Source organism: Nicotiana tabacum, chromosome 7 (genome assembly GCF_000715075.1).
Source record: "Nicotiana tabacum cultivar K326 chromosome 7, ASM71507v2, whole genome shotgun sequence".
NCBI lineage: Eukaryota > Viridiplantae > Streptophyta > Magnoliopsida > Solanales > Solanaceae > Nicotiana > Nicotiana tabacum.
In genome coordinates, this window is record NC_134086.1 from 13,652,308 (window position 1) to 13,668,103 (window position 15,796).

The window sequence follows — 15,796 nt, forward strand, 5'->3', positions numbered from 1 at the left end:
AAATTAGAGTTCTCTTTTTAGTGTTCTTTGATTCTGTTTTGTACGTTTTCATATATAAAAAGAACAAAAACTAGTTTCTTCTAATTGGAATTTTACATCAAGTCAGAAAATACAAAAAACAAAATCAAAAAAATCAATTTCTTCTTCTGGATTCTTGTTCGAAATGGAGTTTAGTTGAGGTTCGAGGTTCGATATCAGTCGCCAATCTTAAGTTTCGTTCGAGTTTGTGTTCGATTCGAGATTTGCGGTGCCGAGTTGAGGTTTCAGTTTCTGCTCGCGGCTTTAATCGCGGTTGCTGCTCTTTTTTTTTGTGTTGCCATTTCACGACGAGATTTTTGGAGTCAAAGCTTGTGTACTCATTGCTTCTTTATTGTTGTTGAGAAAAACCTCGGCTTAACAGGTCCGTCTTTTCCTTCATCGTTTCTTTCTTTGGCATTGATTTGCGCTCGAAAGAGGTATTCAATACTCTGCTTGGTTGCTTGATACTCTGTTTTACTTTGATATAAGCCGTGTTTCTGTTCTGAAGTTAAGTTCGTTGTTGGCTTAACTCGATCTTTCTAAGTTTCCGAAATTTGCTTGTTCGTGTGATTTATGGATCAGTGATGCGTGTCATTTGCAAATTTAATTAGTGTCATATATGCTGGTTTGAAATCGAAATCGAAGAAGAATGAATATGTAGATTAGTCGTGTTGAGATCTACTTGGATATTTGAATTGATGCGTTTAGTTTCATTTTCAAGTTAGTGTCCATGTTTTAAAGACCATGTACCAAAAACATTGTTGAATAGTTCTGCTTGTTTAGTTGAGTTCGAACTTGAAAAGGAGTGTCAGGATTATCGTTCAAAGTTTTCTTAGTGCCCAATGACCCTTTGTCACGTATCTAAGCACGAAAATTAGCGTGTTTACTTGAATCAGCACTTAAGTAGCCTGTGATTACTTTGTTGGATCCGATCCTTGTTCTGCTTGCCTCCATAATTTTTGATGAATTAATTTATTTAAGAATTAATATTTATATGAGCATAAAAGGAAACGGAAAAGGTCTTGTGCATAATTGGGGTTCCTGTTAAGGAAATGATCGAATTTGCTACTCAATAATTGTTCGAGGAGTCTCTTAAATATTTTGGATAGCAGCAGCACATAAATTGGCTCCGCAAGGTTTAATGTCTGGTAAAAGGGTACTTCTAAAACCAAAGTTATCATTTTCAGAAGTGTAACCTTTGGTACATTAATCTCCTAAATGAGAAACTTCACATTTAGCACACTATAATGATTAAACCTCGTTAGGGACAATCTACTTTGCTTAGATTTGTTTTGCATTGATTTCAAATTGCATTCTTGTAGGATTGCTGATTATGAATGTTAGCAGCTTAATCTATCGTCATGTGTTCAAAATTCTCGTTCACAAAGAATCATGAGTTCAACTTGGTTTTGTCATTTGCTATTTGTCTTGGTAGAATCGTCAGATGTATTGCGATTAGTTTAAGTGTTCTTTTGAAAAGTTCTGTCGCAATATGTGTTCGGTTAGCACGGTGCGTTAATAGGACTCTAGTTAGTTTAACGGAATCTGAATAAACATACTACGTAGAGACAAAGGGGGCGGGAGTTAATTAAGAAAGTCAGCAAAAAATAAATATAGTTCTTTGAGCTGGGAAGTAAGAATAATTAGTAATTAGAATCTTAAGAGGCTCTTATCATATTTTGATCCCTCATTTCGCTTTATTTCTTCTCGTATACTTTGTGCTCTTGATGCTTTGTTTGACATCTTAAATGATTGTTGGGCCGAGGAATCGGGACAATGCCGAGCTCGCCAGTGGTTAAATTTGTTGGCATGCTTTAAGATTGGGCTCGGTCTAACAAGTAAAATCAATAGATTAGAAAATGAGCATGATTTAAAAGTTTCTTCTATTCATTTGTTTATTTTGCTATATGGTCCGCTAGGAGCATGTTTTAGGCTGACTACACTTGGGTAGGCAAACTTTAGGACTTTTGTTAATTTTGAGGCAAGAGGTCGTTCCCCTTAGTTAAATTTATCTGGGGAATGCCCCGAAGGATTTGTATATATTTTTATCCGGGGAATGCCCGAAGTATTCTGTAAATGGAGGCCAAAAGTAAAAACTTGTAGTATTTTCACTTTATTTTCATTTTTCCTTTTCTTTTATTTAGGTAGGGACGATCTCGAACCTCTTGTGTGTTTATTCTTCCTTTCTGTGCTTTCTACCTGAATTTGAATGTTTTTAAAGCCAACTAGATCGAGTATGAAACCATACTAGTTACCGGACTTGGGGAGTGCCTAACACCTTCTCCCCGAGTCAAATGAACCCCCTTACCCAAACCTCTGGTGCATACTTAGTTTTGGAGTCTCAAGTGTTTTGAAAGGAAAAATTATTTTAAAAAAACGGTGACCTAACACACCGAAAACAAATGTGGTGACACTGAGTTATTTTTCTTTTTAATACAATTTCTGTCACGTTCTAATTGGAAAACCCTTTTCAAGCTTTACTAAATCTTTTTATTTATTTAAGAGGGTTAAGTGAGTTGGTAAAAAAGGGGTGTGACAGAGGATTTTTAGACATAGGGTCTCCACTCCCTAGTCGCTTTTTCAACATAGGTTCTCCACTCCCTAGTTGATAATTTTTAGACATAAGGTCTCCACTCCCTATTCGCTTTTCCGACATAAGGTCTCCACTTACTAGTTGATGATTTTTTAGACATAGGGTCTCCACTCCTTAGTCACTTTTCCAATATAGGGTCTCCACTCCCTAGTTGATGATTTATAGACATATGGTCTCTACTCCCTAGTCTCTTTTCCAACATAGGGTCTCGACTCCCTAGTTGATGATTTTTAGACATAGGGTCTCCACTCCCAAGTCATTTTTCCGTCATAGGGTCTACACACCCTACTTGATAATATTTAGACATAGGGTCTCCACTCCCTAGTCGCTTTTCCAACATAGGGTCTCCACTCCCTAGTTTATGATTTTTAGACATAAGGTTTCCACTCCCTCGTCGCTTTTCCAATATAGGGTCTCCACTCCCTAGTTGATGATTTTAGACATAGGGTCTCCACTCCTTAGTTGATGATTTTTAGACATAGGGTCTCCACTCCCTAGTCTCTTTTCCAACATAGGGTCTCAACTCCCTAGTTGATGATTTTTGACATAGCGTCTCCACTCCCTTGTCGCTTTTCCTACATAGGGTCTCCACTCCGTAGTAGATAATTTTTAGGCATAATGGCTCCACTCCCTAGTCAATTTTCCAACATAGGGTCTCCACTCCCTAATTTCTATTTTCCCAAGTGTACACCAACCCCGACCTTTTATCGCTTTCAATAATGAAGTAGTATAGAGTTTTATTACCAATAATTCACGAAATTTTCCTAGTAAAAACTGGGGCAGATAATTTTTGTTTGTTTGTTTGTTTTGGTGCCTGGGCAGGTTATACCTCGAGGTACATGGTTTAAGAAGACCAAAAGAAGTCTCAATCCAAAATAGAGAAAAGAAAAGGAAAAGAAGTGAATTCAAAGCACAGAAGCGGAGAAAAGATGTGGACCGCTCAAGACATGATTGAAGTCACAAGTTTTGCATGTCAAGTCTTGATTCGAAAAAGCTGAAGAAAAATGAACTAGAACATGTTGCTAGAAAGCATCAAGGTTCAGATTAGAGTCTGCGTGAAGAACGAGCTAAGACTCAAGATCAAGACTAATAGATAAGAATCTTGTAACTCATAGCTGATAAGCTTAGTCAGGGTGTGTTTGGTATAACGGAAAATATTTTCCGTGGAAAATGGTTTTCAAGAAAATATTTTCTTGGAAAACAAGTAGTAATTTATTCATTTTCCGGTGTTTGGTACGCAAATTAAGAAAAATGACTTCTCTAGAGTATTCATAAATAATTAGATATAATAAACATGAAGCCATAAACTTTCAAACCAACAACTTTTCGAATCCACAAACTTCATAAACTTTCGAACCGCTAAACTTTCAAAACCGCAAAATTTCGAACCCGTAAACTTTATAATTTCTAAACCCATAAACTTGCAAATACATAAACCTCTGAACACATAATTTTGGAACTTGTAAAATTTTGAACCTTTAAACCAATAAATAAAAAAATTAAGACTGAAAAATATATTTAAAAAATATTTTTTTAGGGGAGGGGGCGGCAGTAAAACTAAAAAAACAGAAATTTAAATTACAAAAAATGTAAAAAAAAATAAATATTTTGTGGGGTGGGGGGAGAAGGTTGGGTTGGGGGTGCAGAAAAAACGAAAAAACAGAAATTTGAAATTGCAAAAAAAAAAAAAAATTAAGGTAAAAAAATAATTGTTTTTTTGCGGTGGGGTGGGGGGTGGGGTGGGGTGGAGAGGTAATAGGGTGGGTGGTAACGGAAAAACTAAAAATTGAAAAAAAAAGAAGCCTATTTTGGAGAGGGGGTGGGGTGGGTTGGTGATGGTAGGGAAGGTTGAGAAGGAGTTTTGGAAAATGTTTTCCCTTCTCTTGATAAGGAAAATATTTTCCTCCAATTGGAGGAAAATGAGTTCATAAGGAAATTTTTTTCCAAAACATTTAAGTCAACCAAACATAAAAAAATTGGAAAATATTTTCCGGAAATATTTTCCTTCATACCAAACACACCCTTAGTCTTTTTTATTTTTGACTTTGGTATAATAAAGAGCTCAGCAAGCAGTAACAACATCAACAACAGTGAAATTATAAATTCTCGGTAGTCTCAGCTACCAAAATTTTCAGAACTACACTGACCTGATTCCTTATAGCCAAGGATATGTAGGCAACTTCCAAAGCAAAGGTTGGTCAAACTTTTTCAAAATGCTTCCAAAAGGGTATCAAACGGGCAAAAATTATTCATAATTGCTCACTTTATCTTTGCCCCAAAATTTTCATGTTTCTGAGCAAAGAGGGGCAGCTATTAGCACCTAATTTTTGCCCTAATGCAAATCAATCCTAAAAATATTCCAAAATAGTTTAGAGTTGTTCATGCATATTTAGAGTTGTTTTAAAATCATAAAAAATATCCAAATCTTAATTTTTCATGGCCTCTTAGATTTTAAATTGCATTTTAGGATTTAATTACATTGCTAAATGCATCTTTTAAATAACTAAAAATAAAAAAAATTGCATTCTTAGGTTATTTAATTAATTAGGTCATTAGTCAATCATTAGGTAAAAGAGATAAAATAGGCTAATCATATGAAAATGGGTTTTAATTAAAATTTGAGTCCAAAATGGCTAATTTTCAAAAGGACTAATACAAAAAGAAAAGAAAGAAGGTTGTCTGCCCTCATTTGTTAATTGAGCTAGTAATTTAATTGTCCCAAAGCTTAGCCAGTCAAAAAATCTGCCCAAAACCTGTCGGCCCCAAGCCCAAGATCGTCCAAAAACCACCCTCCTAAAACCCTCACTAAATAATCCCTCCCCTTTTCATTTTCTCAGATAGAGACGGATCACCCTTCCTAAAAAACCTAATCGGCTCCTATTTAAAGAGAAGAAGAAAAACGGCGCCCCATTTTCATCCAAAAAACAGAAGAAACGAACGAGACCCATCCCTCAAAAACGAAAAAAAAACTCAGTCACCTCCCTCCTCCTCCTCTTCTTCTTCTCTCTCAAGCAGCCACCTAATTCCGCCTCCCTCTTCAAACGAGCTTCACAAACAAAGCTAAAATTGGAGTCTGGATCGAAAACAAATTTCAAGAGCAATAAAGAAAATAAAAGGCGAACAAAAACACAAGGAAATAGTTTGAAACATCGAATTTCTGTCATTATGGAAAGTTGTTGTTCATGGTTCTGGGTTTCCTAAAGTTATTCTATGTCGACGCATTGCTGAACTTCTGCTGTTGATTGCTAAAATTTCTGCTGAACATTATCCGAATTTGGATTTTCCTTCATTTGGCTTATCTCAGTTATCTCTTTGTTTGATTAGGTAAGTTTTAAACGCGTTGTATTATGCTTTCATTTGAATAATTAAAATCAAAGTTTTAAACCCCTTGTATTATGCTTTCATTTGAATAATTAGAACCGTTGGCTCCTGATTGGTTTCTATGAATTTGTTTGGCTCCTGATTTTTTTGCAATTGGAATATGTAATAAATGTAATTTTGTGTCAACTTGGACTTCATTTGAATACTATAAATGTAATTAAAAGCATGGCTGAGTTCTAAGTGGTACTGAATGTTAATAGCAATCATAGAACAAAACTTTTTCTCTAAATTTGTATAAAAAGAGAGTTTAAGGATGATTGTAAATCATTAAAATACCACGTGAGCAGTAGGCATCAATGTATACAATTTTAGTCAGGTATAGATTTGGACTGGTCTTGTATAAAAATTGTGCTATTTCCATAACTTGCAATAGCATGTCTCCTGTAAGTGCCAAGTCTTGAGCCTGACATTTAGCAGGCCCATTTTCTAGAGCTATTACATGTCAAAATAGCACGGTATAGCCAGTTTTCGGACTGGTCAATCAAAAATAACCACCATTTACGAAGTCAATGAAAAATAGCCACTATTTTGCTGCAATAGAGACCGGTCCCGTATAATATACTGGAGTTCGGGTGCATCTGTGTACGAACTCCAGCATATTATGCTGGACTGGTATACTTTGCTGACTCCAGTATAATATATGGGAGACTGGAGCATCGGTGCTCCAAACTCCAGTATATTATACTGGACAATTATACTTGTTGGAACTCCAGTATTATGCTGGAGTTCTAGTGTACTTATGCTGGAACACCAGTATAATATGCTGGAGTTCCAACATACTATCCTGGAACTCCAGTATAATATGCTGGAGTTCAACCATACTTATGCTGGAACTCCAGTATAATATACTGGCGTATTTTTCGGGTTTTGAACAATGTTTTCGCTCAGATTTATCTTTGCATGAAAAGTGACTAAATTTAAATTACTTTTGAAACTCGGCTATTTTTGAACGACCAATTGTAAATCTGGCTATTTTTGAATTTCTCCCCTATTACACGAACCAGAAGGCCCTTTTGGCTCATTGAATGACGAGGACTTTCTTTGATAAGAGTATTGCAGTACTTAATTTAATTACAATTGGCAATTCTAGGTGATAGCTTATAACTTTAGATAAGCCTTTAGATTCAACCTTTCAACAAAATAATTTTCCTTTGCATAAGAAGTTATTGTACTAGCACGGATCTACTTTTGGGGGTTGTGTCGATATCCTTGCCTGCCCAACCTTGTAAAATTAGAACCTCTACATCAATTACAAATTTAGTTTAAAACAAATAACTTATTAATATTCGTAGTATGTTTTAGGGGCATTCTAATATATCATCGTGATTATGTACATCTTCTCATAATATAATTGTGATTCCAAAAATCAAAGTACGCGTTCGTGCGACTTTGGCCAAACAATATTGAATTATAAAGCGTCATAATTGTGTACACGTACGCGTAACATAATTTTAACACCCCAAATAAAGCAGATTTACACACATGTAATCCGTTTGAAAGATTAAATCCATAAAATGCCATAATTAAAAGCTGTAAATAGGTAAACCGTACGTAGGTTCTAAAAATGAGTAAATAAATAATTTAATTAAGCCAGGTATGATTAAAGCGACTGTGCTAAAATCACGGAACTCGAGAGTGTCTCACACCTTCTCCTGGGTTAACAGAATTCCTTACCCGGTCTTCTGGTTTCGCAGACTTTAAAATAGAGTCAAATTTCCTCGATTTTGGATTTAAAATAAACCAGTGACTTCGGACACCCTAAATTATTTCAAGTGGCGACTCTGAATCAATGAATAATCCCATTTCGAATAATGTCACTTAAATTGGAAAAACTCCCATATCCCCTCGGGAAAAAGGAGGTGTGACACTAAGTAAAATTTGCGGAAGCCAAACCAATCAATACCAATTATAAATAGTGGTGGGCATAAAATCCGAAAAACCGAATTCCGAACCGAACCAAATTAATTTGGTATTTCGGTTTCGGTTTTTTCGGTATTTCGGTCTAATTCGGTACTTGAATTTCGATATTTCAATATTTCGGTTCGGTTTTCGATTTTATAATTGAATTATTTCGGATTACCGAAATACCGAAATTTGGTAATATTAATACAGCTCAAACCCCAAAGGCCAAAGCCCCAAACCCAATTACATATTTTATTTGACTTTGGCCACAGCCCACACGCCCACACCCAGGCCCAGCTGTGCCCCTGCCCCTGCCCCAAACCCAATTCTACCTTAGAGTCTTAGAGGTTTTCCCAACACTCAACACAACAGTCCAACACTCAGAGTTTTGGTGTTAATAGTTAATACACTTGGGGTCTAGGGCTGGGAGTCAGAGATATCATCGAGAATTCCAGATCGAGATAGGGTATTAGGGTTTGCTTACTGCTTCAGCCTTCGGTGTTTAGGAGATATCATCGAGAACGAGAAGAAGAAGACGAGAATCGACTGCGACTCTAGGATATCAGTCTGCGAGTTGAGTTACGACCAGTCGACGTTCGAGCTCGAGTGTCATCTCATATTGACCGGTTAACTTCACTACTTTTGTAAGTTTTGTAAGTCTCATCTCATTCTCATGATCTCATCCCAGTACTCGACTACTCTCTGAGGTTTTTGTTGAGATTTAATTTCTGATTTTCTGCATCAAACTATTTTAGGGTTATAGGCGGCGATTTCTAGCTCGATTCGATTCCGGGCAAACGAAGTGTCGAAGACGCTGCTGTCCTGTTCCAGTCTTCCGAGCTCGATTCAATTTCAATTTCAAAGGTATGTTTCGCTTTCTTTTGGTTGTATTGCTGATTGAATGAACTGATGTTCCGAGCTTTTCCCTTTAGTAGGAAAATATCATTTGTATCACGTCCATACTCTTTCTTTTGGTTGTATTACCTTGTTTAGGTCTGATTTTTTGAACTTTACCATATCATATTCATATGAGCAACTAACAATAGCAGACTCCTCTCTTTGAAAATCATGAAATACAGTATCTTCTAGTATGTTGGCTTCTAGAATTTCAAGAAAAGATTTAGTCACTCTCTTAGCTTCTCAGCTGAGCTGGAGTTCTCAATGGTGTTACATCAGCTCTATTGTCAGTGACTATCAAGAATTGGTGTAACAATTATGATTGATGTAATCAAGACCTTAGAAACTATCAAGAATAATGTTTCTAAAGCAAATTCTAAGTTACAGGAAATTGTTATTGATATTCAAAAAGTCAGAAAATGATAATACTTGAAGATAACTAAAAACCACTGAAAAGTGAAAATGCTAATCCTAGACTTATAATGTGCACACATAAGAAAACTCATGTTACTTTGGTAGCAAGGAAGATAATACTTGTATTTGTTTAATTTTGTAAGGTAGCAAGGCACTTAATTTGTTGATTGTTATTGATAGCAAGGTAGTTATTAGTTAATTTGTTGATTGTTAATTTATGTTTATATTTGTTTAATTTTGTATAGATGGAAGATACAAGTAAAGTAAGTGATGTTGGTTCTACTGAAAGTTTACCTATTACGGTAGATAGTAACACCAACAACATTGATAGTGAAGATTCCAAGAAAAGGAAAGCAATGCAACCTAGGTCTGACGTTTGGAACCATTTTGATAAATTTGAGGTTAATGGGGTTGGGAAAGCACGGTGTCGATATTGTAAACAAGCTTATGCTGCTAATTCATCTAAGAATGGAACAACAGGATTGAAGAATCATTTGCTTAGATGCAAAGAATACCCACTTAAAATTGCAGAAGATAATAGTCAAACAAAGATAAATTTTCAATCTTGCCAAAATGATGAAGGATCAATTTGGAAATTTGATCAAAAAGTGGTTAGGAGGGCCTTAATTGAGATGATAGTTACTGATGAACTACCATTTAGCTTTGTAGAAAATGAAGGCTTTAAAAAGTTTATGAGAAAAACTCAACCACTATTTCGTATTCCTTCTCGTAGAACAATAACAAGGAACTGTTATGAAGTTTACGGTGAATTGAGGCAAATCTAAAAAGTTCTTTTAGAGAAGCACATCCAAAAATTTGCCTAACAACAGACACTTGGACTTCATTACAAAGAATAAATTATATGTGTTTGACAGCCCACTTCACTGATAGGGATTGGAAGTTGCATAAAAGAATACTTAATTTTTGCCCTATCACTAGTCATAAGGGTGAAGAGATGGCTAAAGCTATTAGGGATTGTTTGCTTGAATGGAAATTAGACAAGGTTTTCACTATTACTGTGGACAATGCTTCTTCAAATGATGTAACTGTCAAAGAATTGTCTAAACACTTAGATATGTGGAAAACTAATATGATGAGTGGTAAACATCTTCATGTGAGATGCATGGCTCATATACTAAATCTAATTGTGCAAGATGGTTTGAAAGAACTTGATGCTTCTGTGACACGTGTTAGAAATATTGTGAGGTATGTGAGATCTTCACCTGCAAGGACCTTAAAGTTTAAATAGTGTTGTGCACATGTAAAGGTAGAATGTACCAAAACGTTGTGTTTGGATGTTCCTACCAGGTGGAATTCCACCTATTTGATGTTGGATACAACACAACAATTTGAAAAAGCCTTTGACAAGTTGCATCTTTTTGATGATGGATTTTCTGCATATCAATGTTCTCATCTTTGTGAAGATGGTGGTAATGCAGGTCCTCTTGAATCTGATGATTGGGTGAATGTGAGGAATGTGATAGAGTTTCTTGCAAGATTTCACGAGCTAACTAAAAAAGTTTCAGGTTCATATGTCACTTGTAATTCTCATTTTGAGGATGTATCTGAACTTTATTGTCATTTGAAAATGTGTTTAGCTAGTGAGGATGGGCATTTGAGAAAAATGGCTGAGAAAATGCAAGAAAAGTTCAAGAAGTATTGGGGTGAGCCTGAAAAGATGAATAAAATGATTTTTATTGCTTCCGTCTTGGATCCACGTAACAAATTTGAATATGTTGAGGGAGCACTTGAAGAACTTTTTGGGGAGGAAAAAGGGAAGAAAATAAATGTTGAGGTGTATGCTTATATGAATTCTTTGTTTGGGGAGTATCTAAAAAAGTATTCAACCGAATCTTGTCATCAATCTCCATCTAGTTCTACTTCATCTAACAACACATCTAATACACCTAGTGGGAGTGTTATAAGTGCATCAAAAATTAGGACTAAGCTTAGCTTAAAGAAACAAAAGGAAGACAATGGAAGTGGGGGTGCTAAATCGGAGTTGGATAAATACATTAGTGAAGAACAAGAGCCTTTTAGTGAATAATTTGATATCTTGAGTTGGTGGAAAACACATGCACCTAGATTTCCTATTCTTTCAGAGTTGGCTCGTGATGTGTTGACAATTCCAATTTCTAGTGTGGCGTCGGAATGCACGTTTAGCACTGGTAGCCGTATTCTTGATTCATTTAGGAGTTCATTGACTACTAAATGTGTGCAAGCTCTTATTTGTGTTCAAGATTGGATTAGAGAAGAGAAGAATCCTATTAGTGTTGAAGAAGACTTGAAGTATCTTGAGGAACTCGAGCTTGGTAGGCTTTAATATTTTGTGTGTATTTTAATTCAAAATAATATATCATGCCTTTTCATTTGTATGACATATTTGGTCGTATTATCTTTAGATATGGAAAATAATGGAAGCACTACTAGCATTGTTTGATTTATAGTTGCAACTTACATCTTGAGTGGTAAGTTTAATACTCTATTTATTTGGTGATAATGATATACTTAATAGTTTGTAGTTTTGTTTTATTATCATCAAACTATAATATTCTAACATATGATTTATATTTTTTTTAGGTTCAAGTTCAAGTGCAATCATGCCCCGTGCTACTACTCAACGCTCTGATATTTGGGAATACTTTGTGGTGAAAGAAGATAACGGAGAAGTTCGCAAGTTTGTTGTCTGCAGACTGCAGTTTGGACTGCAGTTTAGCATCTGCAGACTGCAGTTGTGCAAGTTAGCATCTGCAGTTTAACTGTTTAACAATTTTAAGTGTTCAGCTGCCATGTGTTTAAGTTTGGACTCTGTTTTTAACTTTTTATACATGTCCTAATAATTTCGGATTTCGGATTGGATTGGATTAAAATATACCAATCCGAAATCCGATCCGAAATCCGAAATTTTAATAAACATAATCCGAAATCCGATCCAATCCGAAATCCGAAATTCAAAATTGAATGGATCGGTTCGGATTTCGGATATCCGATCCGAATGAACAGCCCTAGTGCAAACACTGCATTTGTTGGACTGTGTTTTTATTGCACTGGGTTAATGTGTTTAGCATCTGCAGACTGCAGTTGTGCAAGTTAGCATCTGCAGTTTAACTGTTTAACAGTTTAAGTGTTCAGCTGCCATGTGTTTAAGTTTGGACTGTGTTTTTATTGCACTGTGAGTGTTAAGTGTTAACTATTAAGTTGATTGCCAGATCTGGCGTGCAAGTTTGCATCTGCAGTTGCCAGATTGTGAAGTTGTTGTCTGCAGAATAATATGTTATTCTTGTTTCAGGCTTTCAGTCATGAGCCATGTGCAGTTGTGCTTCCTCTTCCAAATTTGTGCAAAGTTTTCAGTGTTTTCAGTGTGCACTGTGTAGGCTTTTCAGTGTTTTCAAACTTGTGCACATTGTGCAGTTGTGCAAAGTGCAAACACTTTAGAATTTCGATTGTGAAAACTGAAAACACTGCATTTGTGATTCCTCTTCCAAGTTCCAATTGTGCATGACTGCATGTGCAATTGTGCACTGTTAGGTTAGGCGTTAGCATTTAACAATTTAGCATTGATTATTCAATATTCATTGATTGTTAAACCGAAACTGTACCGAAACCGTACCGAACCAAAATAGTAAATACCAAACCGTACCGAAATATTTTGGTATGGTATTTGGTATACACAATTGATAAACCGAATACCGAAATACCGAACCGAAATTCTTACATACCGAACCGAAATACCGAACTCCCACCCCTTATTATAAATCCCTGAACCTGATATCACGAGTGCACGAGCTTCTAAAGTAACACATATAAAGGTCTAAAATAAGTACAAAGTTGTCTGATTGAAGTTATACAGCTAAAAAGAAAGAGGACGGGGACTCCAGCAATTGCGGACGCTGAACAGTCGTACCTCAAGTCTTTGCCGATGTCCAATTTGGGCATGCTAATAACTGCCGCTGGGGTCGACTCCAAAATCTGCAATGTGTGCAGAGTGTAGTATCAGTACAACTGACCCCATATACTGGTAAGTGCCGAGCCTAACCTTGATGAAGTAGTGACGAGGCTAAGGCGGGTCACCTACACTATAACTTGTACGCAATATATAAAAATGATAGGAAATAGGAATACTGAACAAAATTTAAATAGTCAACTGAAATAATAATCACAACCTCAAGAATAAACCAGCACCGGCCAGAATCACCAATCTCTTAACAGTTCAAACAAATACCGGAAGCCAACAAAGTTCAAGTAATGTAAACATATATATTGTTGTGGCACGCAACCCGATCCCACCACACAATACAAAATCCTCTCTTATTTCACCGTAACAATATAAATAACAGTAAATAATATAAATATGTTGCGGCACACAATCCGATCCCACCATATGTCAATATTAGAATCATAATTCACCCTTATGTCACCATACCAATCCACCCTTATTCCACCTGTTGCGGCGTGCAATCCAATCTCACTGTGCAATATGAATTCACCCTTATTCTACCATATCAATCCACCTTTATTACATATGATGCGGCGTGCAGCCCGATCCCACCACATCAGTACTAAACACTCACTGTACACAGTCAAATTAACAGTTCAAACTACAAAGCTTTTACAATCAATAATTACCAAACCGAACCAAAAGAAACCTTGCACAATATAGAACCTACATAGGTAACACTGCACAATGAGACCAATCCAGCAATTTACAATTAGAAAGTGCAAACAAGTCAAGTTAAGAAAATAGTAGGGATTTGTGAAACTATGAGAAGACTAACATCATTAGCATGAGAAGATATTGACTAACAGGTAGCAGTTAAGCATGGAAAACATTTAGAACATATAACAGTTAAGGTAGGAAAGGAAACAATTAAGGAAAATGGTAAATCAGGGAGAAACATATAATTTGGCGGCGTATAAGCACTCGTCACCTCGCATATACACCGCTCATATGAGAATCACATAGCACTTAATCCGAGGGTTCCTAATTTTCTCAAGTCAAGGTTAGACACAATACTTACCTCGCTCCAAGGACCACTCAAAGCTCAACCACGGCTTTGCCTATCAAACTAGCATTTGAACCAGCAATATCTAAAAAATTACCAACCAAATTATTCAAAATAAGCCTTAGGAATCACCCACGATTGCAAAAGATTCAATTTAAGTCATTATTGAAAAAGTCAACACCCGGGCCCGCTTAGTCCAAACCCGAAATTCTGACCAAAATCGGATTACCCACTCACCCTCGAGCTTGGATATATAATTGGTTTTGGAATATGACCTCAAGTTGAGTCTAAATCCCCAAAGTTTGAAATCCCTAGTTTCTACCCAAAAATCCCCAATTTCACCATGAAAACCTTAGATTTTAAGTTGAAATATTATAAAATGAAGTGAAAGATTGAAAGAAACTAGTTTAGAATCACTTAGCAATATTTTGGGGGAAGAAATGGTCTTTGGAAAATCGCCTCATGTGTTTTAGGTTTTGAAAATTTGAAGAATGGGAAAAAAATCCCATCTAAGTCACTTTTACACAGCTGCAAATGTCGTATTTGCGACCTGGGCTTCACAAATGCAAAGCCCGCAAATGCGAAAAAGCCATCGTAAATGCGAAGCCCTTCACACTTCTTCTACCTTCTCAAATGCGAAGATAAGTTTGCAAATGCAAACTTGAATCTCCGCAAATGCGACTCAATGATCGCATTTGCGATCTCTGCCCTTACCAGACTCCCTTCGCAAATGAGAAAGAAAACTCGAAAATGCAAAAACTGTTGACCCAGCTTCTCTTCGCATTTGCGTTGAGAAGCTCACAAATGTGAAGCCCTCAGAGGTCGCATATGCGATGCCTGATCTCGCAAATGCAAGATTAGAGGCCTGTAATAAGATCAGATACACCAGCAATATTTTCTAAGTCTAATTTCACTCCGTAGCATATCTGAAACTCATTCGAGCCCTCGGGGCTTTAAACCAAAGGAGCACACTAGTCTAAAAACACCATACGAACTTGATCGCGCGATTATGTCACCAAAATAACACCTAGAACTACGAATTAAGCACCAAATCAAATGAAATTTTCAAGAAAATTTTGAAACTTCTAATTTCTCAACCGGACGTCCGAATCACGTCAAATCAACTTCGTTTCTCACCAAATTTCACAGACAAGTCATAAATGTGGTATTGGACCCCTACTGGGTTTCGAAACCCAAATACAAATCCGATATCCAAAAAGTCAATTATGGGTCAAACCTTTCAAATTCATTAAGTCTTTAACTTTCATATTTCGACAAAGTCCGATATCTCAAGCTAGGGACTTCTAATTTCGATTTCGAGCATACGCCCAAGTCACAAATCATAATACAGACCCACCGCCCACCGGGACCGTCAAATATGAATCCAAGTCCGTTTACTAATAATGTTGACTGATGTCAACCCAAATAAAGTTTTAGGCAAATTTTCTCTTTTTAACAGTTTTTAACATAAAAGCTTTCCGAAAAGACTCTCGGACTGCGCATGCAAATGGAGGAAGGCCTAAAAATGGTTTTTAAGGCTTTGGATCATAGAATTTGGTTTCAAAATATGAGATGACCTATTAGGTAA

The 15,796-nt window shown here is 36.3% G+C and overlaps 1 protein-coding gene across 8 annotated transcripts; it reads left to right on the forward strand.

The window, feature by feature from the left end:
* Window positions 1-5,388: 5,388 nt before the first annotated feature.
* On the forward strand, window positions 5,389-12,024 carry LOC142182642 (zinc finger BED domain-containing protein DAYSLEEPER-like). Of its 8 annotated transcripts, none has more exons than XR_012711494.1 (5): window positions 5,389-5,935; window positions 8,401-8,547; window positions 8,650-8,758; window positions 11,608-11,673; window positions 11,786-12,024. XR_012711494.1 is itself a non-coding variant. In XM_075256953.1 (3 exons), the coding sequence occupies exon 1, from the start codon at window positions 10,533-10,535 to the stop codon at window positions 11,250-11,252; it is 720 nt and encodes a 239-aa protein (XP_075113054.1). In that variant the 5' UTR covers window positions 9,400-10,532; the 3' UTR covers window positions 11,253-11,517; window positions 11,608-11,673; window positions 11,786-12,024. The 8 variants fall into 8 exon arrangements, 2 of the variants coding, with proteins under 2 accessions (XP_075113054.1, XP_075113053.1); XR_012711493.1 differs by having other exon boundaries at window positions 5,390-5,935; window positions 8,401-8,538; XR_012711491.1 differs by lacking the exon at window positions 11,608-11,673 and having other exon boundaries at window positions 5,394-5,935.
* Window positions 12,025-15,796: the final 3,772 nt, after the last annotated feature.

Bases quoted from the DNA above. Each gene is read 5' to 3' on its own strand.
- LOC142182642 (XM_075256953.1), top strand. From the start codon at position 10,533: ATGTTGGATACAACACAACAATTTGAAAAAGCCTTTGACAAGTTGCAT.